Source organism: Schistocerca serialis, chromosome 9 (genome assembly GCF_023864345.2).
Source record: "Schistocerca serialis cubense isolate TAMUIC-IGC-003099 chromosome 9, iqSchSeri2.2, whole genome shotgun sequence".
In the NCBI taxonomy this organism is placed as follows: Eukaryota; Metazoa; Arthropoda; class Insecta; order Orthoptera; family Acrididae; genus Schistocerca; species Schistocerca serialis.
Window position 1 is genome coordinate 349,945,368 of NC_064646.1, and position 27,342 is coordinate 349,972,709.

Sequence of the window (27,342 nt, forward strand, 5' to 3'; positions counted from 1 at the left end):
AAGGCAAACAGAAGCAAATTCCCAAAATCGATTTTGAAGTGATTACATGACTACCCAGGAGCGGTATTGGGTGATCGATTTGCAAAATCAGGTTTTTGGAGCCCCATGTAAACGCAGTGAATAATTACTATCATCGGCTGGCGAGATCACATGACATGAGCTATGATGGGTTTACAAAAGTGCATGGCAATCTCGATTTCAATGCTTCGGAAATTAACATTCTGTGTTTGAAGAAAGTTGACTATATACAGTGTGTACATAAAGTCCGGGAACACTTTCAATTATTTATTGCACAAGAACTAAATGTTGTACAGATGTCATACATCATGAAGAGAAACTCTGAAAGTTTTTTTTTTTTTTTTAATTCAGTATGCAAACCATGAGTGACCTGGCAGACGTCAATACGGTAATCAAATTCTTGCCATACCCGTCCCAGCACGGCATCGGCGACTGTGGCAGTTGCTTACCGTATTCTCTCCCAGAGCTCTGCTACATCGTGTGGTAGAGGTGGTACATAAACCAGACTTGTAATGTTTCCCCACAGAAAAAAAATCACACAGAGTGAGATCTGGGGATCGGGGAGGTCATTTCATGAAACAACTGTCCCCTTCTGTAGCATGCCTGATCCATCGATACGGCAGCTTCGTGTTCAGGTACCCACGAACTTACCAAACTACGCTGTGGTGGTATACATGAAAACAAACTTTCATGGTTTCTCTTCAAAATGACATATATACGATATCTGCACAATGTTTGGTTCTTGTGCAATAAATAATTGAAAGTGTTCCGGACTTTATGTACACCCTGTACTTTCGTAATACAAAAATATGCGGCGTACATGTTGCTGTAAATCAAAGATCTTCCAAAACGCATTTTTTTCTGGCGATTTGTTTCGTAAAGTGGTGGGAGGCTCTACGCTGGTGTATAAAATCTTAACCATTTGAAGGACTGATAAGTTTTACGACCCCAAGGGAAAGTATACTGTCACTTAACACTGAAAAAGCGTATTTTCACCTGGGAGAAAGTTTATTTTTTAACCGGGAAATCCAGGAAAAACCTGGGAATTTTTTTTCTTTGTCCTCGTATACACCCATACCATACCACATATACACCCATACCATATAGGACTAACAGGGGATATTAAATGTAGACAGAGAAGGGCAGCATGAATGGTCACAGGTTTGTTTAATCCATCAGAGAGTCACAGAGATACTGAAGGAACTGAACCGGAAACCTATTGAAGATAGAGGCAGACTATCCCGAGAAAGTCTATCAACAAAGTTTTGAGAATGGGCTTTAAATGATTACTGTAGGAATATACCACAACCCCCTACATATTACTCACATAGGGGTGACTGCGCGAATAAGATTAGAATAATTACTGCACACACAGAGGCATTCAAATGATCATTTGTTCCATGCTCCATACATGAGTGGAACAGGAAAAAACCCTAGCAACCGGTACAATAGCACATACTCTCTGCCATGCGCCTCATGGTGGTTTGTAGAATATAGATGTAATGTAGATGCTTTTAGATTTGATTGATTTTTTGTGCAACCAAAGTTTAACGGATTCCTTTAGCACTTACATGGATGATCTCACACTTGTTATTTGGGGTCTGTTGCCAATTTTCGCACCATCCAAATATCTTATCCAAATCATTTTGCAATTGGTTTTATTCTTCTGATGACTTTGTGAGTCAATAAACATCATCATCTGCAAACAACCTAAGACTGCTGCTCAGAGTGTCTGCTAAATTGTTTATAAAGGTAAGGAACAGCAGAGGGCCTATTGGGGAATGCCAGAAATCACTGCTGTTTTACTCAATGACTTTCTGTCAGTTACTATGAAGTATGCTCTGATGGGAAACGATGAATCCAGTCGCATACCTGAGACAATATTCAATAAGCACGCAATTTGATTACAAGCCACTTGTGAGGTACGGTGTCAACAGCATTTGGGAAATATAGAAATACGAAATCAGTTTGAAATCCATTGTTGATTTCAAATTGATTCTGTATTTCTAGATGATGATGTCAGTGTGATAAGCACCATGAGATGTACTAGTGTTGGAAGACCTTCAGTCTCCCCATCAACGATGTGGTAGGCAGCAACCAGTGTGAAGTCTCATGAGTGGAGGTTATGGTTACTTGAAAGTTGTCATCTCGGGGGATGGCAAGCAGCTTATTCATGAGAAGTGCTGGAACATTTAACACATGAATGTTACTGCACTGTAACAGTTATTGAATCGAGTGCTTCGGTTCAAACAAAGTTGATCCTAATTCAGATCTGAAGTATTTATGGAGCCGGAGGTACTGGCATGAGGTTCTGTTCACAATCACCAAATATAGCCCAGTTCTGTACTAGAGGTCAATGGCTCTCATACCACTGTGTTTATTTAACAATTTGTATGTGGCTCTTTAACTTCACTGTCAAGTCTCTAAAACATGTTATTGCGTCTGAGGTAATGCTTGTTGCTTCATGTAACAAGAGCTAATGGCTGACTTTTCCTGTATATGTAACGTGTGCCTAGCAATTGGTGCTGATGTAGCAATGTGTGCTCATGTATGCAACCAACTTGCGATGTTGTTTGTTTCTTTCTGCTGCATAGCTATGTCACCACCTCTGCCTGTTGTTACCTGTGACTGTGTTTGCGTGAACTTCAGAAAAATTTTAGTATTTTTCCCCTTTTCTACAGGGAATTTTAATTCCTTCCCTTTTCTACAGTTCCTTCTAGTGTAATATGAGTTGTGGCATTAATTATCACATCCGAATGTGTATGACCAATCATAGTTCTCTTGAAGAAAAATGGTCACTACACACTTATAGGAAATGGCATGAAATATGTTTACTTCTGGCCTTTTTCACTCCCCCAATGACGTTGTTACAGTTTTTGTACTTCTGCGTTAAGGCATCATACTTGTTTAATTTTTGAATAAATACAATATTGATTTAAATAACACACAGAGTGAAGGTAACCACTAATACATAGTTGAGGCATTGTGTGGTCAAACAAGACTGGCAATGTTGCTAAGTTCTTGGACAGTGACCTTCAGAGATAACTAATACAGAACACATACCTCCAGCATTTCCCCATTCTCTTAAATACTGCCCATGTAGTTTTCACAAAATAAATGACGCCATATTTTATCATTATACTGCTGTTAAAGTTTGTATTTCATCCACTTCAATTGCTTCTGTGGTAATATTCTGCATATACATCTACATCTATACCCTGCAAACCACTGTGAAGTGCATGGCAGAGGGCACATCCCATTGTACCAGTTATTAGGGTTTCTTCTCATTCCATTCAAATACAGAGTGTGAGAAGAGTGATTGTACCAGTGCCTGTGTGTGTGCTGTAATTAATCTGATGATCTCCTCATGATCCCTTTGTGAGCAATAAGCAGGGGTCATACTATATTCCTAAAGTCATCATTTAAAGTTGGTTCTTGAAACTTTGTAAGTAGACTTTCTTGGGATAGCGTACATCTATCTTCGGGAGTCTGCCAGTTCAGTTTCCGTGACTCTCTCCAATTGGTCAAACAAACCTGTGACCATTTGTGCCGCCTTTCTCCATATACATTAAGTATCCCGCTTGAGTCCTATTTGATACGTGTCCCATGCATGTGAGCAGTGTTCCAGAATGAGCTTTGCAAGTGGTTTGTAAGAAATCTCCTTTGAAGATTAATTACATTTTCCCAGTATTCTACTAATAATCCAAAGTCCACCACCTGCTTTACCCACAACTGCACCTGTGTGATCATTCCATTTCATATCTGCACAAAATGTTACACAGAGGTGTACGTATGAGTTTACCGATTGATATTAAGTCATAGGATACTATGTTTTTTGTGATGTACACAGTTTTACATGTCTGAATATTTAAAGCAAGTTGCCAATTTAGGCACCACTTTGAAATCTTGTCAAGGTATGATTGAATATTTGTACACTTATTTTCAGACATTACTTCACTATAGATAATAGTGTCATATGCAAAATGTCTGATGCTACTATTAATATTATCCTCGAGGTCATTAATTTACAACATGAACAGCGAGGGTCCCAACACTTTCTCACTGGGCAAAACCAAAGTTACTTCTGGATCTGGTGATGACTCTCCATCCAAAATAACATGCTGCATCCTGCCAAGCAAAAAATTCTCAATCTGGTCACAAACTTCACTTGATACCCTATATGATCATACTTTTGTAAATAAGTACAGATGGGAGCCAAACACTTTTCAGGAATCAAGAAATACTGCACCTACCTGACATCCTTGATCCAAAACTTTCAGAAAAAACTTGAGAAAAGTGTGAGTTGAGCTTTGGATGATCAATGTTTTCGCAATTCTTGCTGGCTGGCATGGGGCAGGTCATTCTGTTTGAGATACCTCTTTATGTTTGAGCTCAGAATATGTCCTGATATTCTACAACAAATCACTGTCAAGGAGGTAGGACAGCTGTTCGGTTGATCACTTCTGTCACCTTCCTTGTAAATGGCTGTGACTTTTGCTGTCTTCCAACTACTGGGGACAGTTTTTTTGTTCACGATACCTATGATAGCTTATCATTAGAAGAGGGGCTCAGTCGCTGCAAATTCAGTGTAGAATCTGATAGGGATTCTATTGGGCACTAGCGCTTTATTCAGTTTTATTGATCTCAGCTGTTCCTGAACACCCCTGACACTAAAGCCATCCTCACAAGGAACATGTTTCCCATTACAAAGTATGCCAGATATGGGTCCATCATGTTTGCTACACACACTGAAACAGCCTGCTATGTTTCACAGAACATGCTCCTTATTGTGATTTGCAATTTTGACATTCTCCTGCAGCATCTGCCACACAAATCACACAGTTTCTTTATGAAAATGGAGGCACATAAAATATGTGTGTTAACTATGTTATGATGTTATTCATTAACTCAATTAAATGTTCAACCTATTTTCGGGTTAAGTTGATTGTAGTTGAAATATAGTGTCTTAACTCCAGTTCGCACATCTGTAATATCCATATTCTCAATGTAGCATTGACTGCCATCAATCAAAAATAACATACTTCATTACATGGACTTCAAGACCAAGATTCATTTTGTAATTTCGTTTGAATGGATCAGATTTTTTTCTAAGCTGCTCACCATAATTGAAAAAGATATTTACTGTAAAGCCAAGGGATAAGTCTGCATATTTTACACAAAGTTTCGTAATAGCAGTGTGTAACTTTGTTTACTTTCTGACTTTGACTGGCTGTTTAATTATGATTTCTGGTCACTGGGGAAACACTCCAGTTGTTGGTCTCTGCAACAAGAATTACTGCAACTATATTACTTAGATAAATAACATTGATGGTTGCAGGTAATATTTTTATTGAATTAATAAGACAAGCTCTGAATCTTTTAGAAAAAAGCTGAAAAAAAATTGAGAAGTGGAGGACATGAACTTCACAGCTCGTGATTCTATCAATGCAGTTACAGCTTCAACATGGTGGCCAGTTCTCCCCATAAGGCATACACTGTTAAAAGACGGTATCTACAACTGTCATTATTTGATATTTTACTATGGCAAATTGTATCAAAATGATATGCTTTTGATAGATCCATTGTGTTGTATTATTGAAAACATATACTTTCACAGCACGCAGCTTATAACACTAGAAACATCAAATACAATGATCAATTGTTATATATCACTTCATTATAACAAATTGTAGCTAAAATTATGCATTTTCGAGAGATCCTCAATTTGCTGATAGTTTGAAACAGCTTATATTCATACCACAAACACCATAATAAAGAAAACCAAACAAGTATGTAGCTTACCTCAGTACAATATGGCCACTCCTTCCATTATAAACTATTCTCTTGGGTACATACCAATCCAGTGCATGATCAACTATTCTTTTAAACTTACACCATAGTTCATCTATGTGCTCCTGTCGTGTGCTGAAAGTTTCAAGTTCCTCACTGAGACATGGCACTACTGCTTTTTTATCTAGTTTACTGAATATATACATTTTCCTACATGTGTTAGTTGTCATTGTACATTGGTAATCATTGTTACCACAACCACATCATGGTCATTAATATCAGTTTCGATGGGTATGTCCTCAAAGAGGTTTGGTCTGTTTTTGTTGCCATTAGATCTAATATATTTCCATCATGCATGAGCTTCCAAACTATCTGTTTTAGGAAATTTTCAGAGAAGGCATTTAATAATGTTTTATAGGATGTCTTGCTACACCCTCTATTAACAAAACTGTAATTTTCCCAGTTGATTGTTAGATGGTTGAAGTCTCCACCAATGATTTTAGAATGACTAGGCAACTTCTGTATAAGCAAATTGTTCTTAGTTTTCTCTCCAGTATTCCTGCCAGTCTTTCCCGTGTCAACCATCTCTTGTGGTGTTACATGTGGTCAGCATCCACACTTCCATTTTGTCACACCACTTTATAGCAAGCATTGTATTTGTGCACATAAATTGAAAATCTGCTCGTTCCAGTTTCTTCTGAAGTTTCGACTGGCATGTTGCATCTATTCTTATGGGCAGTACCACATGCATTTGTCCCATGACTGTGAAGCCAGAAAAATAAGTCTCGTCTTGGGTACCAATTGTTGAGGTAGAAGGTATGTCCACATTCTAAACAGGGCTTTATTAGTGCAGCTACTATGTCACCACTTTTCCCCAAATTGTGGAATTCAGTTTCTGTTGAGTCCCTCTATAAACAATAAAATCTAAGACATAGCGTGTCTTACAATCACGTAACACAAATGTTTTTATTCCGAATCTACTCCGTTTTGATGAAATGAACTGTCTGAAAGATAAATGTCCTTTGAATAATAACAAACTTTCATCAATGTAGAGTTTCTGATGTGGAATGAACACACAATGGGAAGCTGTATGAACTTTATCGACAGTGTTCCTAATTTTGAACAGTCCGTCTCCTCCATTAGTGGCAGAGTTGTCACTGAAATGTAACTTTCTCATAAGTAACAAAAAGCGGTCTCTTCACATCAGTTCACCAAAAAATAGAATCTTGAGAAGAACATCTCTGATCTAGTATTTGCTACTTTTTAGTTTTTTCATGCGAGGCATCAGAAGACAAACAGCTATGAAAATATACATTTCTTCACATCCAGTATCTTTCCACTTTGATGTTCGAGAATGCACCGATTCTGGAGTATTCTCCTTGGTGAATAAATAAAACAGATTTGTTTCATCAGCTATGTATTTTATCAGTTCTTCTGTAAAGATTGACATGGAAATTGACAGAATACTTGCCTCATTCCCTATTTGACATATGTCCATATAGTGTATCATCAAATGCTTGATTAACTGGCCAAAAATCATTTTCTTTCCAGTTAAATTTATTGCTAAGGCGTGATTTCTTCGTAGGCATTTCACTATCACTTTTTGAGTCTTGATATTCAGAACAACTAACATCTCTTGTTGAAACACGAGACTGTATTGACACCCCTGCTGATGTTTACAGTTTATGACTATAGCTTTCTGATTCTGTAGAAGAGCTGTCAGTTTCGTCAAGATCAAGCAGTTCATCCTCACCGTCGCTCCTTGTAAGAATCTCTGTGATTTCTTCCTCGGTGCACTCACAACACCTTGCCATTTTTGTTGTAAAATACAGGACCCGAAGAACACTGAACAGAAAATTTTAGTGTGAAGCCTAGGCCCACAACAGATGGTGAATCGGATGGCAAGCTAGTGGCCAGAACTATGAAATGCTACTGAGGCATGGAGCGGAGAGTACCCTGTGCGACTTATCTCGTCATCAGCACTCAGGTAGCGGCACATCTATACTCGTGCTCAGGGGCCCGCAAACGGGTGCAACTTAACTTGTCAACAACGCTCATGGGAAAACTGGCGGTCGCGACTATACTCTTCATCAGCACCTAGGGAGCAGCAGGCAGCATGATAAGTGAACTCGTCAACAGCAGTCAAAGGGTTAACTAAACTGTAAATGCCACTTTAATACGATGAATTAATTTATGCACAGGACAGTGGTAACTTCTGAAAATTCACAAAAATGTACATTTATTTGCATTGATATACAGTGAAATTCTGGGTGATCTATTTTTTGGCAGCAACTGTTACTCGTGAGTGCTGATGGGCTATGAAAAAATTGTGCATGCCACCTGTGTAGGTACCTTATCTTTTCTCAATTTTTTTTTTATTATTGCAGTCAGTACCTCTACCCATAATAGGTTAACACAAGCTGAATTTAGAAACCTGCATTGTACAGAAATTAATCACAATTTTTTGGCCATGAAGTGGGATTGACTTTGACTTGAAACATTTCGTAGAAAATGTTCAGTTGCAGTCATCGTTTCACAGCCTAGCAATACTATGAAAGAATAGCTTTCATTTTGTACAAACTTGAGTTGAAAAGAAATAATACAGAAGTTTTAGTGGAGTAAATATGTGAATGTGCAGTTTGCAGGTTTCTGAAATTTAACTCTCCCTTCCCCAATATTTAAGGTTAAGTTAAGGAAAATATTGACAATGTGAGTAATGAATGAGAATAATAATTGCTCCCATAAGAATTCTGGAAGACAACACATCATTAACGTGTGCAAACTCAAAGGCATTTCATAGGCAATGCATAGCAGAATAAGAAAGAGAAATTCAAACTATTTGCGGTTATCAGTATGTATATGGAGTTTGACAGCAACCAACAATGATTGAACATCTCTTACAGAGACGACCCTGGGCTTGAGTAGCAGCAACTACACACTTCATATTATATTCTACGCAACCTGGTGTTCACAAGGTGGTGAGAATTTAACTAACAAATGCTGACATTGTGCAAAAAATGCACATTTATGGATCAGAATAGTGCATAGATGAAGATCAGTCAGCAATGAAATACACTCCTGGAAATGGAAAAAAGAACACATTGACACCGGTGTGTCAGACCCACCATACTTGCTCCGGACACTGCGAGAGGGCTGTACAAGCAATGGTCACACGCACGGCACAGCGGACACACCAGGACCCGGGGTGTTGGCCGTCGAATGGCGCTAGCTGCGCAGCATTTGTGCACCGCCGCCATCAGTGTCAGCCAGTTTGCCGTGGCATACGGAGCTCCATCGCAGTCTTTAACACTGGTAGCATGCCGCGACAGCGTGGACGTGAACCGTATGTGCAGTTGACGGACTTTGAGCGAGGGCGTATAGTGGGCATGCGGGAGGCCGGGTGGACGTACCGCCGAATTGCTCAACACGTGGGGCGTGAGGTCTCCACAGTACATCGATGTTGTCGCCAGTGGTCGGCGGAAGGTGCACGTACCCGTTGACCTGGGACCGGACCGCAGCGACGCACGGATGCATGCCAAGACCGTAGGATCCTACGCAGTGCCGTAGGGGACCGCACCGCCACTTCCCAGCAAATTAGGGACACTGTTGCTCCTGGGGTATCGGCGAGGACCATTCGCAACCGTCTCCATGAAGCTGGGCTACGGTCCCGCACACCGTTAGGCCGTCTTCCGCTCACGCCCCAACATCGTGCAGCCCGCCTCCAGTGGTGTCGCGACAGGCGTGAATGGAGGGACGAATGGAGACGTGTCGTCTTCAGCGATGAGAGTCGCTTCTGCCTTGGTGCCAATGATGGTCGTATGCGTGTTTGGCGCCGTGCAGGTGAGCGCCACAATCAGGACTGCATACGACCGAGGCACACAGGGCCAACACCCAGCATCATGGGTGTGGGGAGCGATCTCCTACACTGGCCGTACACCACTGGTGATCATCGAGGGGACACTGAATAGTGCACGGTACATCCAAACCGTCATCGAACCCATCGTTCTACCATTCCTAGACCGGAAAGGGAACTTGCCGTTCCAACAGGACAATGCACGTCCGCATGTATCCCGTGCCACCCAACGTGCTCTAGAAGGTGTAAGTCAACTACCCTGGCCAGCAAGATCTCCGGATCTGTCCCCCATTGAGCATGTTTGGGACTAGATGAAGCGTCGTTTCACGCGGTCTGCACGTCCAGCACGAACGCTGGTCAAACTGAGGCGCCAGGTGGAAATGGCATGGCAAGCCGTTCCAGAGGACTACATCCAGCATCTCTACGATCGTCTCCATGGGAGAATAGCAGCCTGCATTGCTGCGAAAGGTGGATATACACTGTACTAGTGCCGACATTGTGCATGCTCTGTTGCCTGTGTCTATGTGCCTGTGGTTCTGTCAGTGTGATCATGTGATGTATCTGACCCCAGGAATGTGTCAATAAAGTTTCTCCTTCCTGGAACAATGAATTCACGGTGTTCTTATTTCAATTTCCAGGAGTGTATTTATCAGCCAATAAACATACAGTGCAATTGTCTGCTACTCTTGGAGCAGATAGTTTCTGGATTTTTGAATAACAGTGGCTTCAAATCCTGTGAAGTGTTGCAGCTTAAGATCACAGAAAGATACGTAACCTGTGGCCAACATGGTCAGCTTCAGCTTATGTTCAAAGTAAAATTAGCTGCAGAATCTGCATTCCTTGTATCTTATTGTGCACAACATTTCTCGTCATGATTTGCATACACATTTCGTGAATTGATATTTATGGTGACCTCTTTACAATCTTTTCATCATTGGTTGTAGTTACTATGTCAGCTTGTTGTTGTTGTTGTTGTTGTTGTGGTCTTCAGTCCTGAGACTGGTTTGATGCAGCTCTCCATGCTACTCTATCCTGTGCAAGCTTTTTCATCTCCCAGTACCTACTGCAACCTACATCCTTCTGAATCTGCTTAGTGTATTCATCTCTTGGTCTCCCTATACGATTTTTACCCTCCACGCTGCCCTCCAATACTAAATTGGTGATCCCTTGATGCCTCAGAACATGTCCTACCAACCGATCCCTTCTTCTGGTCAAGTTGTGCCACAAACTTCTCTTCTCCCCAATCCTATTCAATACCTCCTCATTAGTTATGTGATCTACCCATCTAATCTTCAGCATTCTTCTGTAGCACCACATTTCGAAAGCTTCTATTCTCTTCTTGTCCAAATTATTTATCGTCCATGTTTCACTTCCATACATGGCTACACTCCATACGAATACTTTCAGAAATGACTTCCTGACACTTAAGTCTATACTGGATGTTAACAAATTTCTCTTCTTCAGAAACGCTTTCCTTGCCATTGCCAGCCTACATTTTATATCCTCTCTACTTCGACCATCATCAGTTATTTTGCTCCCCAAATAGCAAAACTCCTTTACTACTTTAAGTGCCTCATTTCCTAATCTAATTCCCTCAGCATCACCCGACTTAATTAGACTACATTCCATTATCCTTGTTTTGCTTTTGTTGATGTTCATCTTATATCCTCCTTTCAAGACACTGTCCATTCCATTCAACTGCTCTTCCAAGTCCTTTACTGTCTCCGACAGAATTACAATGTCATCGGCGAACCTCAAAGTTTTTATTTCTTCTCCATGAATTTTAATACCTACTCCGAATTTTTCTTTTGTTTCCTTTACTGCTTGCTCAATATACAGATTGAACAACATCGGGGAGAGGCTACAACCCTGTCTTACTCCCTTCCCAACCACTGCTTCCCTTTCATGTCCCTCGACTCTTATAACTGCCATCTGGTTTCTGTACAAATTGTAAATAGCCTTTCGCTCCCTGTATTTTACCCCTGCCACCTTTAGAATTTGAAAGAGAGTATTCCAGTCAACATTGTCAAAAGCTTTCTCTAAGTCTACAAATGCTAGAAACGTAGGTTTGCCTTTCCTTAATCTTTCTTCTAAGATAAGTCGTAAGGTCAGTATTGCCTCACGTGTTCCAGTGTTTCTACGGAATCCAAACTGATCTTCCCCGAGGTCGGCTTCTACTAGTTTTTCCATTCGTCTGTAAAGAATTCGTGTTAGTATTTTGCAGCTGTGACTTATTAAGCTGATAGTTCGGTAATTTTCACATCTGTCAACACCTGCTTTCTTTGGGATTGGAATTATTATATTCTTCTTGAAATCTGAGGGTATTTCGCCTGTTTCATACATCTTGCTCACCAGATGATAGAGTTTTGTCAGGACTGGCTCTCCCACGGCCGTCAGTAGTTCCAATGGAATATTGTCTACTCCGGGGCCTTGTTTCGACTCAGGTCTTTCAGTGCTCTGTCAAACTCTTCACGCAGTATCATATCTCCCATTTCATCTTCATCTACATCCTCTTCCATTTCCATAATATTGTCCTTAAGTACATCGCACTTGTATAGACCCTCTATATACTCCTTCCACCTTTCTGCTTTCCCTTCTTTGCTTACAACTGGGTTTCCATCTGAGCTCTTGATATTCATACAAGTCGTTCTCTTATCTCCAAAGGTCTCTTTAATTTTCCTGTAGGCGGTATCTATCTTACCCCTAGTGAGATAGGCCTCTACATCCTTACATTTGTCCTCTAGCCATCCCTGCTTAGCCATTTTGCACTTCCTGTCGATCTCATTTTTGACACGTTTGTATTCCTTTTTGCCTGTTTCACTTACTGCATTTTTATATTTTCTCCTTTCATCAATTAAATTCAATATTTCTTCTGTTACCCAAGGATTTCTACTAGCCCTCGTCTTTTTATCTACTTGATCCTCTGCTGCCTTCACTACTTCATCCCTCAAAGCTACCCATTCTTCTTCTACTGTATTTATTTCCCCCATTCCTGTCAATTGCTCCCTTATGCTCTCCCTGAATCTCTGTACAACCTCTGGTTCTTTTAGTTTATCCAGGTCCCATCTCCTTAAATTCCCACCTATTTGCAGTTTCTTCAGTTTTAATCTACAGGTCATAACCAATAGATTGTGGTCAGAGTCCACATCTGCCCCTGGAAATGTCTTACAATTTAAAACCTGGTTCCTAAATCTCTGTCTTACCATTATATAATCTATCTGATACCTTTTAGTATCTCCAGGGTTCTTCCATGTATACAACCTTCTTTCATGATTCTTAAACCAAGTGTTAGTTATGATTATGTTGTGCTCTGTGCAAAATTCGACCAGGCGGCTTCCTCTTTCATTTCTGTCCCCCAATCCATATTCACCTACTATGTTTCCTTCTCTCCCTTTTCCTACACTCGAATTCCAGTCACCCATGACTATTAAATTTTCGTCTCCCTTCACAATCTGAATAATTTCTTTTATTTCATCATACATTTCTTCAATTTCTTCGTCATCTGCAGAGCTAGTTGGCATATAAACTTGTACTACTGTAGTAGGCGTGGGCTTCGTATCTATCTTGGCCACAATAATGCGTTCACTATGCTGTTTGTAGTAGCTTACCCGCATTCCTATTTTCCTATTCATTATTAAACCTACTCCTGCATTACCCCTATTTGATTTTGTGTTTATAGCCCTGTAGTCACCTGACCAGAAGTCTTGTTCCTCCTGCCACCGAACTTCACTAATTCCCACTATATCTAACTTCAACCTATCCATTTCCCTTTTTAAATTTTCTAACCTACCTGCCCGATTAAGGGATCTGACATTCCACGCTCCGATCCGTAGAACGCCAGTTTTCTTTCTCCTGATAACGACATCCTCTTGAGTAGTCCCCGCCCGGAGATCCGAATGGGGGACTATTTTACCTCCGGAATATTTTACCCAAGAGGACGCCATCATCATGTAATCATACAGTAAAGCTGCATGCCCTCGGGAAAAATTACGGCTGTAGTTTCCCCTTGCTTTCAGCCGTTCGCAGTACCAGCACAGCAAGGCCGTTTTGGTTATTGTTACAAGGCCAGATCAGTCAATCATCCAGACTGTTGCCCTTGCAACTACTGAAAAGGCTGCTGCCCCTCTTCAGGAACCACACGTTTGTCTGGCCTCTCAACAGATACCCCTCCGTTGTGGTTGCACCTACGGTACGGCTATCTGTATCGCTGAGGCACGCAAGCCTCCCCACCAACGGCAAGGTCCATGGTTCATGGGGGGGGATGTCAGCTTATGTATTATAATTTATTTCCTTACATTTGCACAGTGCCATTTCCGACTACAGATCCTTTGGCTGTGAGGAAGTTTGAAGATTAATTTTCCTTCATCTTTAAAACACGACATCTTCAGTAATAAATACTGTTTATCTGCAGTGTACATTTATCTGTAGGTGAAACGTGATAATTTTGTTAATAACAGATATATCAGTGATTCCAGGTATATTTCCTTCTAATTTAGATCAACACTGAACCCATTTGTTCCATCCAAGTTTAATGTTACACAATATATTAAGTTCATGAACTGGTTTCTTTTTTTGAACTAAGGTAAAATTGATCTCCAGTCAGCAAAATTCATAGTCATCTTTAAACATTTACTACTGAAAGAGAAAAAATCTTGTAAAGGTATCTAGTGAAGTAAAATTATAGCTGTGATTATACGAGGTATGTCCTCAAAGTAAGTTCCGTTTGGTTATATAAAACAAACGTGTACAGATTTAGAAAAAATATTTATTGTACAAAAATCTACAACTGTTAAGCTACATTTCTACATAGCTTCCAAAATTTTGTAGGCACTTGTCATAGTGTGGCACAAGTTTTTGTATGCCTTCTTCATAGAATGTTGCTGCCTATGTATTCAACCATGTGGTAACATGGTCTTTCAGCTCATCATCATCATTGAATTGTTGACCACCAAGGGCAGATTTTAGGTGTAAGAAGAGATGAAAGTCGCTAGGAGCGATGTCCGGGCTGTACGGAGGATGATCAAATGAGTCCCAGTGAAATTCTCGTAAGAGTTGTTTGGTCATATTTGCCGTGTGAGGTTGGGCATTATCATGAGAAAAAACAACCAATCCTCAGCCCCTGTTCTATATTGCGCAGCATAATTTCTTAATGGTCTCGTAGTAACTATGTGCATTGATTGTTTGGCCTAGTGGTAAGAAATCAATCAGCAAAATGCCTTTTCTGTCCCAAAAAACAGTTCACATGACTTTTCGAGGTGTCAAGATTTGCTTAGGCTTAACCTTCATTGGGGATGAAGTGTGCCTCCATTCCATTGATTGCCATTTTGTTTCAGGGTGTTGTATGATACCCAAGTTTCATCCCCCGTGACTATCCGAGAAAGAATACCATCACCTTCTTCATTGTAACTTGTCAAAAACTGAAGTGCACTGCCCATCTGGTGGTTGTTTTTTGTGCAAAAAGTTTGGGTACCAAATGTGAGCAAAGTTTTTGAAATTTCAGTTTTTCAGTAAGAATTTCATGAATTAGTGATAGTGAGATTTGCGGAACTTCCATAGCAAGGGAACGAAGTGTAAACTTATGATTGTGCTTAATCTTCTCTTCAATTGTCTGATCCAGTTCATCAATAACCACAGACGGGTGTCCACTTCGTTCTTCATCCTGCACTTGATCATGTTCTTCATCGAACAATCTGACCCATCTTCTAACCACTGAATCACTTACAGCATTTTGTCTGTAAACCTTGCAGATTTGCCGATGAATTTCTTTTGGTTTAACTTTCTTTCATTTAGAAAACAAATCACAGATCTGATTTCACATGCGGCAGCATTTTCAATTACGGCTGACATAATAAAGAAGCACTACGAAGTACACATCGGCAGCAGCGATCTGAAAATGGCATACATGTCTTCTCCTTGAGTCAGGGTAACTGCCGCACATACTCGGAACTGCAATTGTAGTGTTGCCACATATAGAAGTAGAAACAGAACTTACTTTGTGGATGACCCTCGTATTTGATAAGTGCATACTATGCTTAATAACTGTAACAAATGGTTTTCGGTTTCTGTGTCATATTGTGGAAAATACTACTACTACAAGTAAAATGAGGAAGTAGGGAGAAGGGGGAGAGATGATCAGTCACCTATTCTGAGGGTGTGTGAACTGAAGAACAGACATTTTTTTCGCGTGTGTGCAAATGTTACCTAACACATGTGAGGTGTAAGTCATTTTTAGAACAATAACTACAATTCACCAAATATACGAATGTACTGTGCCATTGTCATGCACAGTCGTCTATTAAGAATGAAAGGACAAGATCATTGACACAAGATTATTTTGAAATGTGGTCCATGCTTTGCAAAACCAGCAAACTTGCCTCATTGAATTAGTTTCTATGTTATTGTTGAATTATCAAATGTTTTAGCTCCTAGCTGTAAGGCACCGAGCAACCCCCGAACATACAGCAGTGGAAATGTCTCAAAGCTAAACAGCTAATTCTTGGATCATGAATTGAAAAGATGCATATAATATTGATTATTCAAACTTTATTCATGTTCACGACGGAGAGCTGTTAAGGAATTTATACTGTATTGTAAGTGCTGCAGCCTGATGGTTGTTAAAGGGCCCAAAGTGCGTGGTCATCGATCCACAGCCTGATGGTGTCTGGCTATGCTAATTCAGTTGTTTTCAGTCAGATAGCAGCAACTGCACCTCACAGTTGCTATTTCATTGTGAATGATGTTTTTTACTCACAGTTGAATGCAAAGTCATTAAGTGTGTCACAAAATGATGTCCCTTAAGTTTCATTGAGTGACATATTCTGACCAGTCGACTTTCATTTATTTGTTATACTTTCAAGTCAACTTTATGACGTAAATAATTCTAGATACATCACTGCATTTAGTACTTACTTGTTTCAATTTTTCTGTATAGCCACAGCTGCACAACTACCCTCACACTGTTTCAAACAATCGCTAAAACTCAGTTGCTGGATAACTTGAAAGCAAACATGGTAAAATAAGAACTGCACCATCCAGAAAGGCCACTGGTTGCAGTTGTGTTTGAAAACCTTCAGTAAATTAAATGTTCTACTAACTACTCGAGGTTATGCCACCCGCACTTCATACAAGGCTGTTCCTCTGTTGGTTTTTTTTATCAATCAGTGACTTGTGACTTTTCTTGTGTATGTTTTGTTTTTCAGGCAGTAAGGTCATGGTGGTGTTTGCCAAAAAGTTATTAATTTTGCAGCATCCTAGTACAAACACCTAATTTCTGTATCTTCTCTTCTGATTTACCTGTGACATACTGACTTCTTTTGTTTTCCCGTTGTAGTATAATGTTTCTGGATTTGTCCTTATATAACATTGATATCGCTGATAGAAATTTGTATTGCTAAAGAGAACTGTAACCTTTAATAAAGAGGCCATTGCCATGGAAGTAACTGCTAAGTTTAATATAGTTTTAGAGAACACTGTTAGTGGATGCATTCTGATGGGGACTGCAATAACATATTTGTGTTGTCACCAAACTCTCACAAACTTGGTGAATGGAAAATAGAGGCTTCAGTGTTCCAAGGGACATACAATCCAGAGTGTTATCTTCCAGCTGTAAATCATGGTAGATGTGTTTTGGACAGTTGTGTTGCAGGTTCGTATTGATTCTAGAGTATTTCTGAAGGAGGAGGTATTTGTTAACGTTCATGCAATGACTTTTAGGTTATCATGTTCAGTCAGTGGATATGCATAACTTCCAGCAGGTGGCTGCATTGTTCTAGATAACATCCACTCTTAACGTAATTCTAAAAGTCCAGTGTTAACTTGATGAAAATTATATAACTATTATTCTCTTTCATACTTCCTAGATTTGAATGTTGTTGTTTGTATTAAAATAGCAGTAAAGTCCATATTATTGTTCTGTGGCACCTTTCAAGGAATAGGAACAGTTTTTCATTGTGAGGAGTGGTGTAAAACGTTGTTGACCACCATTGAGGATTGATATTCATTGATCCCAGGTTGATTCAAGCTGTTTTCAATGCTAGAGGTGAGACTTCATTCACATTCACATGTTCATTTTAACATATCCAACTGCTATAGCTTTGCACCCTCCCCCCCCCCCCCCCCCCCACCCCCCCCCCACTCCCCTCTCTCCACCGCTTGCGCGCTTGCTTTTGCTTGTGTTACATATTCTTTGTGTATCATTTGACTGAAAGATATATTCTGTTTAAAGGTGCTATTGAACCTGGTCCTGTGCTGGTACAAAAGACAGCCTATTGTGATGCACATACACCAGCAGAAGCTGAAAGACCTCGCAGTCAAGCTGCATCATCTACACCTCAAAGTACCAATGGTGGTGGTAGTGGTGGTGCCAGTGGTGGTGGTGGCACTGGTGGTGGTGGTGATGACGATGAAAATCAGAAAATGAAAAAGGCACGAAGAATGCTTGCCAAGAAGCGGAGCTCTGTTCCTGTTATTTCAATTCCAACAATACCTCCTGAGAGGTAAGTAAATTATAGCTTTTAATATTTGATGAATAGTCAGCTGGATTCCTTACTGTCAGTCTTAGTCTTTGCCTCATTCAAATGTAGAAGAAGTGATGAGTTTTGAGATTTTGATATAATTCTACGGTGGTGATGAGAAAGAGAGTAATGAGGTACAAGTTATATATTTGCTGGGGTTAATTTAACCATGTCACACTGACTCCACACAATAATAGACAAGAAGGCAATTGCTGTAATATGCTGCACAGAAGTCTTCTTTAGATTGCAGGGTGTAATTTTTTGATAGTAAATTAATAATATTGTCAGCATTCTGGTGATGGTTTGTATATAAAGACCTGTGTTGTGGCTTAGGGGAAAAAAATTTCAAGAGTGAAAGTGTAGATGCAGAAAGCTCATAAAGATGATCATGTAGGTGAATTTGTCGTTTGTAAATAGTTGCAACTTGGGCAGAATGATAGAGGTACTTTCCATTGGTATTCCATTTCATGTGTCAAGTTATTGCATATGAGGTATTGGTTTCAGGACAGGAAACTTGTTCATTCAAAGAGGTGTCATTGGATTCTACACACTTCTTTCTTTAAGATGCTACACTGATGAGCCAAAACTTTACGCCACCTGCTTAATAGTGTGTTGTTCCACATTTGAAACACAACACAGCAGTGATTCTGCATGGGATGGATTTTGCAAGTCCTTAGTGGGCTTGTGGAGGTGTATGGCACCAGATGTCTGCAGACAGCCCATAAATTATGGGCCTATGATTTGTGGTTGTGGAGATAGTATCCAGTAGTGTTCTAGATATGTTACATCGGGTTTAAATGAGAGGAATTTGGTGTCCAAGACTGCCCTTATGACACAGTTTTTTATCATGATGGAAGATGCTGTTGCCATTGAAGAAGAAATCAAGCATGAAAGGATGCAGTTATTTTCATGTAGCCCACAGCTGCCACAGTGCCTTCAATTACTACATCAGGTCCCATCAAAGACCAGGTGGAAGTATGCTTCAGTATAGTCCTATCACTGTCAATTTGGTGTTACAAGAACTTTGATTCATCTGATGAGGAAACTGGTGTGATAAGGCATGAGAGACGTGTTTCTGGTCAAGTTTGGAATGCTAATTTTGGTCTGGGGAGGGGGGCAGTGAGACTCTTGGCATATTTGGAGAGGACTCCCTCTCCCCCATCCCCAACACAGTACCTTGAACTGAACCTAGGAGCCCTATCATTTTCCCACCACATCTGTGCATGTGCGCACTCTCTTTCTTGCATGTTTTCTGCTTCTGGTGGAGCGGAAAATTTTCTGCATTCTTCTTAATTATATCTGTCTGCTACTCAGTGCCTCCTCTGTGTGGTGAGTACCAAACTATCTTTTCCATATGGTAGTTATTTCATCCTGGACTTTCCATTGTTATGTCTTTTTCTAAGAGTCACTTACGTCAGTGTATTTCCCCATTTGCATCCCATATCATTGCTAAAATCATTCCCCATTCATCTCTGTTCCAGTTGTGCACTGTTTTATGTTAAAGTGATTTTCTAGGATTACAGTTTTTCGAAGAAGAAACTCTGCTGTTGTTGATTTATTATGAAATTTCACTCTATAAAAAATTGGCTAAGCTGATTCAGCTGTTGGAAACCTCTCAATTGCAAACTACATATTTTCAGATATGCTGTTATCATCACAGGATGCTTTGTGTGACTGAAATTTAAAACGGAAAAATTAATCAGTTTAGTTGGTGTCTTAATTGTAACTGAATATGCATTTAATCCACCTTGTTGCAGTTGTTCCAAGTATTTATTCCTTCACCAGATTTATGAACAAATTATATTAGTGGTCTCCATGATTATTTTGCTGGAGTTAGATGTTTGTTTCCGGAAGTGTTTTGGTGCTTCATTACCCTATGTTGTAAGGTGTCGCATTTTCATCACTGCACACAAACAAAATGCCATTATTCCATGTGAAGAATCTCTAAAATATGTATGACTGTTCTTTGTGTTCAAACATCTCACTTGATTTGCTCCTTGAGTTTCTACACTTCCTATTTGTCACTGGGGATGCCACCTAATACTAGGTGGTTGTAATTAAACAGGCAGTGTTTGGGATGCTGCATTGCAGCTTGTATACATCACAGGGTACTGAAACATAGTAGGTATGTTCGTTAATTGGTGCACTCAGGGAGTATGCTGAAAAAAAGAACAAGAGTTCCACTTCCTGCCACCAGTTGAAAATAAGGCACTGCAAGTAGTTAGAATGTGGTGTGGGTGCAGGAAAAGGGGAGGAAACATCAAACACATAATAATGGAGGCTCTGACATGTTTATTAGGATACAGTCATAAGTAACAACAGGTGTTCAGTGTGGTCTCCCAACACGGCAACTTGCCGCATCCGTAACATGGCATGGTCAACAGTTGCTCGCAGCATATCCAGTGTAATTAGAGTGACATGTTGTATCCTACCCGTCAGATCAGGATGAATCTGGATGCATTCCTGTCAGACATGGTCTTTCAGATATCTCTACAACCAGATGCCACATAGATTTTGGGCGGGGAATCTGAAAGGCCACAAATCTTGAAATTACCTAGAGATGACGTTGCCATTACCGAAGGTTTCTTTAAGCAAATCTTTCACCTGGCAAGCGACATACCATGTCATCTTGCATGAAAATAGTGGTTAGGAAACAGTTGAGTACTGGCAGAACTGGAATCACGTTACACGAGGAGGTCCTTATAATGTGGAGATGTCACAATACACCTTACAGACCTTCTCCTTGAAGAAAAGTGGACCAATAATGAAGGAGCTTGTGAACCCACACCATGCAGTTACGTAAGCTGATAGCAGTGGATGTTCCTGCACAACATTTAGCAGAATAGAACCCCATATGTGACAGTTCTGTGCATTCATGACACCATGCAGAGTAAAATGTGCCACATCTATCCAAAGACCACATGCATCCGTTTCCATGCATGCCAAAAAATTAAGATCAAACTAACGATGTTGTAGCCTATCACGGAGCCTTATTTGGTGTATGTTCTGAATCTTATAGGGATACCATTGTAAAATGCACTGCAAAATCTTTTGAACTGTTAACCGGGAGGGGGGATTCATCTGACAGCACTAGCACTCAAGCACTGGCTCCAGAATCTGAGGCAAGAGCTACATGGTGAGCTATACACTATGTGATCAAAAGTATTCCGACACTCCCAAAAACATACGTTTTTCATATTAGATGCGTTGTGCTGCCATTAGACATCGTGAGAGAGCAGAATGGGGCACTCCACAGAACTCACGGACTTCAAACATGGTCAGGTGATTGGGTGTCACTTGCGTCATATGTATGTATGTGAGATTTCCACACTCCTAAACATCCCTAGGTCCACTGTTTCCATGTGATAGTGAAATTGAAATGTGAAGGGACACATACAGCACAAAAGCATACAGACCGACCTCATCCGTTGACTGACAGAGGCCGCCAACAGTTGAAGAGGGTCGTAATGTGTAAGAGACAGACATCTATCCAGACCATCACACAGGAATTCTAAACTGCATCAGGATCCCCTGCAAGTACTGTGACTGTTCGGCGGGAGATGAGAAAACTTCGATTTGATAGTTGAGCAGCTCCTCATTAGCCACACAACAAGCCGTTAAATACCAAACGATGCCTCGTTTGGTCTAAGGAGTGTAAACATTGGACCATTGAACAGTGGAAAAATGTTCTGCTGAGTGACAAATCGTGGTACATAATGTGGCGATCCAATAGGAGGGTGTGAGTATGGTGAATGCCTGGTGAACGTCCTCTGCCAGTGTGTGTGGTGCCAACAGTAAAATTCGGCAGCGGTTATGTTGTGGTGTGGTCGTGTTTTTCATGGAGGGGGCTTGCACCCTTTGTTGTTTTGCATGGCACTGTCACAGCACAGGCCTACACTGATGTCTTAAGCACCTTCTTACTTCTGACTGTTGAAGAGCAATTTGGGCATGGCAATTGCATCTTTCAACACAATTGAGCACCTGTTTATAATGCACGATATGTGGCAGAGTGGTTACATGATAACATCCCCTTAATGGACTGGCCTGCACAGAGTCCTGACCTGAACCTTAAGGAACTCATTTCGGATGTTTTGGAATGCCGGCTTCGTGCCAGGCCTCACCAATCGACATCGATACCTCTGCTGAGTGCAGCACTCCATGAAGAATGGTTTGCCGTTCCCCAAGAAACTTTCCAGCAACTGATTGAAGGTATACCTGCGAGAGTGGAAGGTGTCATTGCAGCATTACCAATGGAGAGTGCCACGAACTTGTAAGTCATTTTCTGCCAGGTGTCCGGATAGTTTTGAGCATAAAGTGTAGTTACAGCAACTTCAACAAGTGCCATGGTTGTGGGTCACCTCCATGTACTTGCTGCCCCACCTTATTCAACTTTTTCTTCAGATTTAATGATCATATTCTTTAGCCCATTTATTGACTTTGCTGTTGTTTCTGTCAACATCATATCTCAGTGCAGTGCTAATATTGCTACCGTCCTGATAAAACAGTTTTACCAGCAGTGTACAGTCTTTCTTCTCAATAGCTATTACACCAACATTCACTTCACAGAAGGAATCAACACATGTTGGCAAATGACAAACATCATAATTACATCAAAAAACTAAACATTTCACTTTCTGGCTGCCTACATTGCCATATTTTCACCCAGTTGCAGTAAATGGGACTAATTTTTTTCCCCCATCATGCTCCATGTTGTTGTTGTTGTTGTTGTTGTTGTTGTGGTCTTCAGTCCTGAGACTGGCTTGATGCAGCTCTCCACACTACTCTATCCTGTGCAAGCTTCTTCATCTCCCAGTACTTACTGCAACCTACATCCTTCTGAATCTGCTTAGTGTATTTGTCTCTTGGTCTCCCTCTATGATTTTTACCCTCCATGCTGCCCTCCAATGCTAAATTTGTGATCCCTTGATGCCTGAGAACATGTCCTACTAACCGGTCCCTTTTTCTTGTCAAGTTGTGCCACAAACTCCTCTTCTCCCCAATTCTGTTCAATACCTCCTCATTAGTTATGTGATCTACCCATCTAATCTTCAGCATTCTTTTATAGCACCACATTTCAAAAGCTTCTATTCTCTTCTTGTCCAAACTATTTATCGTCCATGTTTCACTTCCATACATGGCTACACTCCATACAAATACTTTCAGAAATGACTTCCTGACACTTAAATCTATACTCGATGTTAACAAATTTCTCTTCTTCAGAAACGCTTTCCTTGCCATTGCCAGTCTGCATTTTATATCCTCTCTACTTCGACCATCATCAGTTATTTTGCTCCCCAAATAGCAAAACTCCTTTACTACTTTAAGTGTCTCATTTCCTAATCTAATCCCTCAGCATTACCCGACTTAATTCGACTACATTCAATTATCCTCGTTTTGCTTTCATTGATGTTCATCTTATACCCTCCTTTAAAGACACTGTCAATTCCGTTCAACTGCTCTTCCAAGTCCTTTGCTGTCTCTGATAGAATTACAATGTCATCGGCGAACCTCAAAGATTTTATTTCTTCTCCATGGATTTTAATACCTACTCTGAATATTTCTTTTGTTTCCTTTACTGCTTGTTCAATATACAGATTGAACAACATCGGGGAGAGGCTACAACCCTGTCTCACTCCTTTCCCAACCACTGCTTCCCTTTCATGCCCCTCGACTCATATAACTGCCATCTGGTTTCTGTACAAATTCTAAATAGCCTTTCGCTCCCTGTATTTTACCCTTGCCACCTTTAGAATTTGAAAGAGGGTATTCCAGTCAACATTGTCAAAAGCTATGTCTACAAATGCTAGAAACGTAGGTTTGCCTTCTTCTAAGCTTCTAAAGCTGTAGGGTCAGTATTGCCTCACGTGTTCCAACATTTCTATGGAAGCCAAACTGATCTTCCTCGAGGTCGGCTTCTACCAGTTTTTCCATTCGTCTGTAAAGAATTCGCGTTAGTATTTTGCAGCTGTGACGTATTAAACTGATAATTCGGTAATTTTCACATTTGTCAACACCTGCTTTCTTTGGGATTGGAATTATTATATTCTTCTTAAAGTCTGAGGGTATTTCGCCCGTGTCATGCATCTTGCTCACCAGATGGTAGAGTTTGTCAGGACTGGCTCTCCCAAGGCCGTCAGTAGTTCTAAAGGAATGTTGTCCACTCCTGGGGCCTTGTTTCAACTCAGGTCTGTCAGTGCTCTGTCAAACTCTTCACGCAGTATCGTATCTCCCATTTCATCTTCATCTACATCCTCTTCCATTTCCATAATATTTTCCTCAAGTACACCATGACACGGCGGTTGGATGGTTCCGGTAGGCCACTCGTGGCCTGAAGACGGAGTTCTTTTTATACCACCCTTGTATAGACCCTCTATATACTCCTTCCACCTTCCTGCTTTTCCTTCTTTGCTTAGGGCTGGGTTTCCATCTGAGCTTGTGATATTCATACAAGTGGTTCTCTTTTCTCCAAAGGTCTCTTCAATTTTCCTGTAGGCAGTATCTATCTTACCCCTAGTGAGATAAGCCTCTACAACCTTACATTTGTCCTCCAGCCATCCCTGCTTAGCCATTTTGCACTTCCTGTCGATCTCATTTTTGAGACATTTGTATTCCTTTTTGCCTGTTTCATTTACTGCATTTTTATATTTTCTCCTTTCATCAATTAAATTCAATATTTCTTCCGTTACCCAAGGATTTCTACTAGCCCTCGTCTTTTTACCTACTTTATCCTCTTCTGCCTTCACTACTTCGTCCCTCAGAGCTACCCATTCTTCTTCTACTGTATTTCTTTCTCCCATTCGTGACAATTGTTCCCTTATGCTCTCCCTGAAACTCTGTACAACCTCTGGTTTAGTCAGTTTATCCAGGTCCCATCTCCTTAAATTCCCATCTTTTTGCAGTTTCTTCAGTTTTAATCTACAGTTCATAACCAATAGATTGTGGCTAGAGTCCACATCTGCCCCTGGAAATGTCTTACAATTTAAAACCTGGTTCCTAAATCTCTGTCTTACCATTATATAATCTATCTGATACCTTCTAGTATCTCCAGGATTCTTCCATGTTTACAGCCTTCTTTTATGATTCTTGAACCAAGTGTTAGATATGATTAAGTTACGCTCTGTGCAAAATTCTACCAGACAGCTTCCTCTTTCATTTCTTACCCGCAATCCATATTCACCTACTATGTTTCCTTCTCTCCCTTTTCCTACTCTCGAATTCCAGTCACCCGTGACTATTAAATTTTCGTCTCCCTTCAGTACCTGAATAATTTCTTTTATCTCATCATTCATTTCATCAATTTCTTCATCATCTGCAGAACTATTTGGCATATAAACTTGTACTACTGCAGTAAGCGTGGGCTTCGTGTCTATCTTGGCCACAATAATGCATTCACTATGCTGTTTGTGGTAGCTTACCCGCACTCCTATTTTTTTATTCATTATTAAACCTACTCCTGCATTACACCTATTCGATTTTTTATTTATAACCCTGTATTCACCTGACCAAAAGTCTTGTTCCTCCTGCCACCGAACTTCACTAATTCCCACTATATCTAGCTTTAACCTATTCATTTCCCTTTTTAAATTTTCTAACCTACCTGCCCGATTAAGGGATCTGACATTCCACGCTCTGATCCTTAGAACACCAGTTTTCTTTCTCCTGATAACGAGATTCGAATGGGGGATGATTTTACCTCTGGAATATTTTACCCAAGAGGATGCCATCATCATTTAACCATACAGTAAAGCTGCATGCCCTCGGGAAAAATTACGGCTGTAGTTTCCCCTTGCTTTCAGCCGTTCGCAGTACCAGCACAGCAAGGCCGTTTTGGTTAGTGTTACAAGGCCAGATCAGTCAATCATCCAGACTGTTGCCCCTGCAACTACTGAAAAGGCTGCTGCCCCTCTTCAGGAACCACATGTTTGTCTGGCCTCTCAACAGGTACCTCTCCGTTGTGGTTGCACTTACAGTACGGCCATCTGTATCGCTGAGGCATGCAGGCCTCCCCACCAATGGCAAGGTCCATGGTTCATGGGGGGGGGGGGGGGGGGGGGGGAGCATGCCATTTAATGCACATACCTACAAAGTTTCAGTGTGCCACAATGTATACAGCCCATACTGTAGCACTCGAAACACCATCAGTTTAGTTATAACCACTCAGTTTTTGTCCACCTGTTTCACACCCAAGTAACATTTACATGATTCTTATTGTTGAGTGAGCACTGAAAATTTTTATTTTTATATTTTAAATTCTGTCTGCTCCAAATCCTGTATGATGTAAATATTTGCAGGTCATTTAAATTTATAAAGAATTAGCTATATTTGTTTGATTCACTTTTGCATTGTCCTGTCAGCACATTGTTGTGTGTCAACTTGCAGTAGATCATATGCAATGACTTGGTAGCTCTTACTGCAGAAAGAGATACATGTTTGAGTAGGAGGTGTAACTTGCTCTAGAATGTAATATATTCATGTACATAGAAAGATAGTATACTGATGAGAAAAAAAGATTGCAACATGAAAAAGTGATTAATTTAGAGTAATGAACTTGCTGAAATACATTTGTCTGGATAACATATTTAAGTGATTAATATTGATAAATCACAGGTTAATTTAAGTACAAGATAAGCCATTTCAAATGTGCCATGCTGATACGTTAATGACAGTTGTAAATACCAGAATGTTGAATGCAACAAAATGCGCATGCATTGCGTTGTACAGATGCTGGAAGTCAGTTGTGGAATGGAGTTCCATGCCTCTTGCACTTGGTTGGTCAATACAGAGAGAGCTAATGCTTTTTGTGAATGACACTGTAGTTGTCATCTGGTGATATCCCATATGTGCTCAATTGGAGCCATATCTGGTGATCAACTAGGCCGAGGCAACATGTTGACACTCTGTAGAGATCATGCGGGATTACAGCAGTGGTATGTGAGCCAGCATTATCTTGTTGTATAACACCCCATGGGCTTCTCTTCATGAATGGTAGCATAACAGCTCAAATCACCACATTGACATACAAATTGACAGTCAGGGTACACGGGATGACCACGAGAGTGCTGTCATATGAAATGGCATCGTACATTCTCGTAAACATCACTGCCAGCAATCGTCTACAGCGACAACGTTCCTGCCAAGTCTTTTTGCAATATTGCAAAAGGAACACCC

General features: G+C 40.5%; 1 protein-coding gene across 2 annotated transcripts in view; it reads left to right on the forward strand.

Moving 5' to 3' along the window:
- Positions 1-27,342, forward strand: part of LOC126418486 (peregrin) — a 259,171-nt gene that overhangs the window by 43,355 nt on the left and 188,474 nt on the right. For both annotated transcript variants that reach the window (XM_050085261.1, XM_050085262.1), the window contains exon 8: positions 17,886-18,156. In XM_050085261.1, the coding sequence (XP_049941218.1) occupies positions 17,886-18,156 (271 nt within the window). The remainder of the gene's footprint in view (positions 1-17,885; positions 18,157-27,342) is intronic.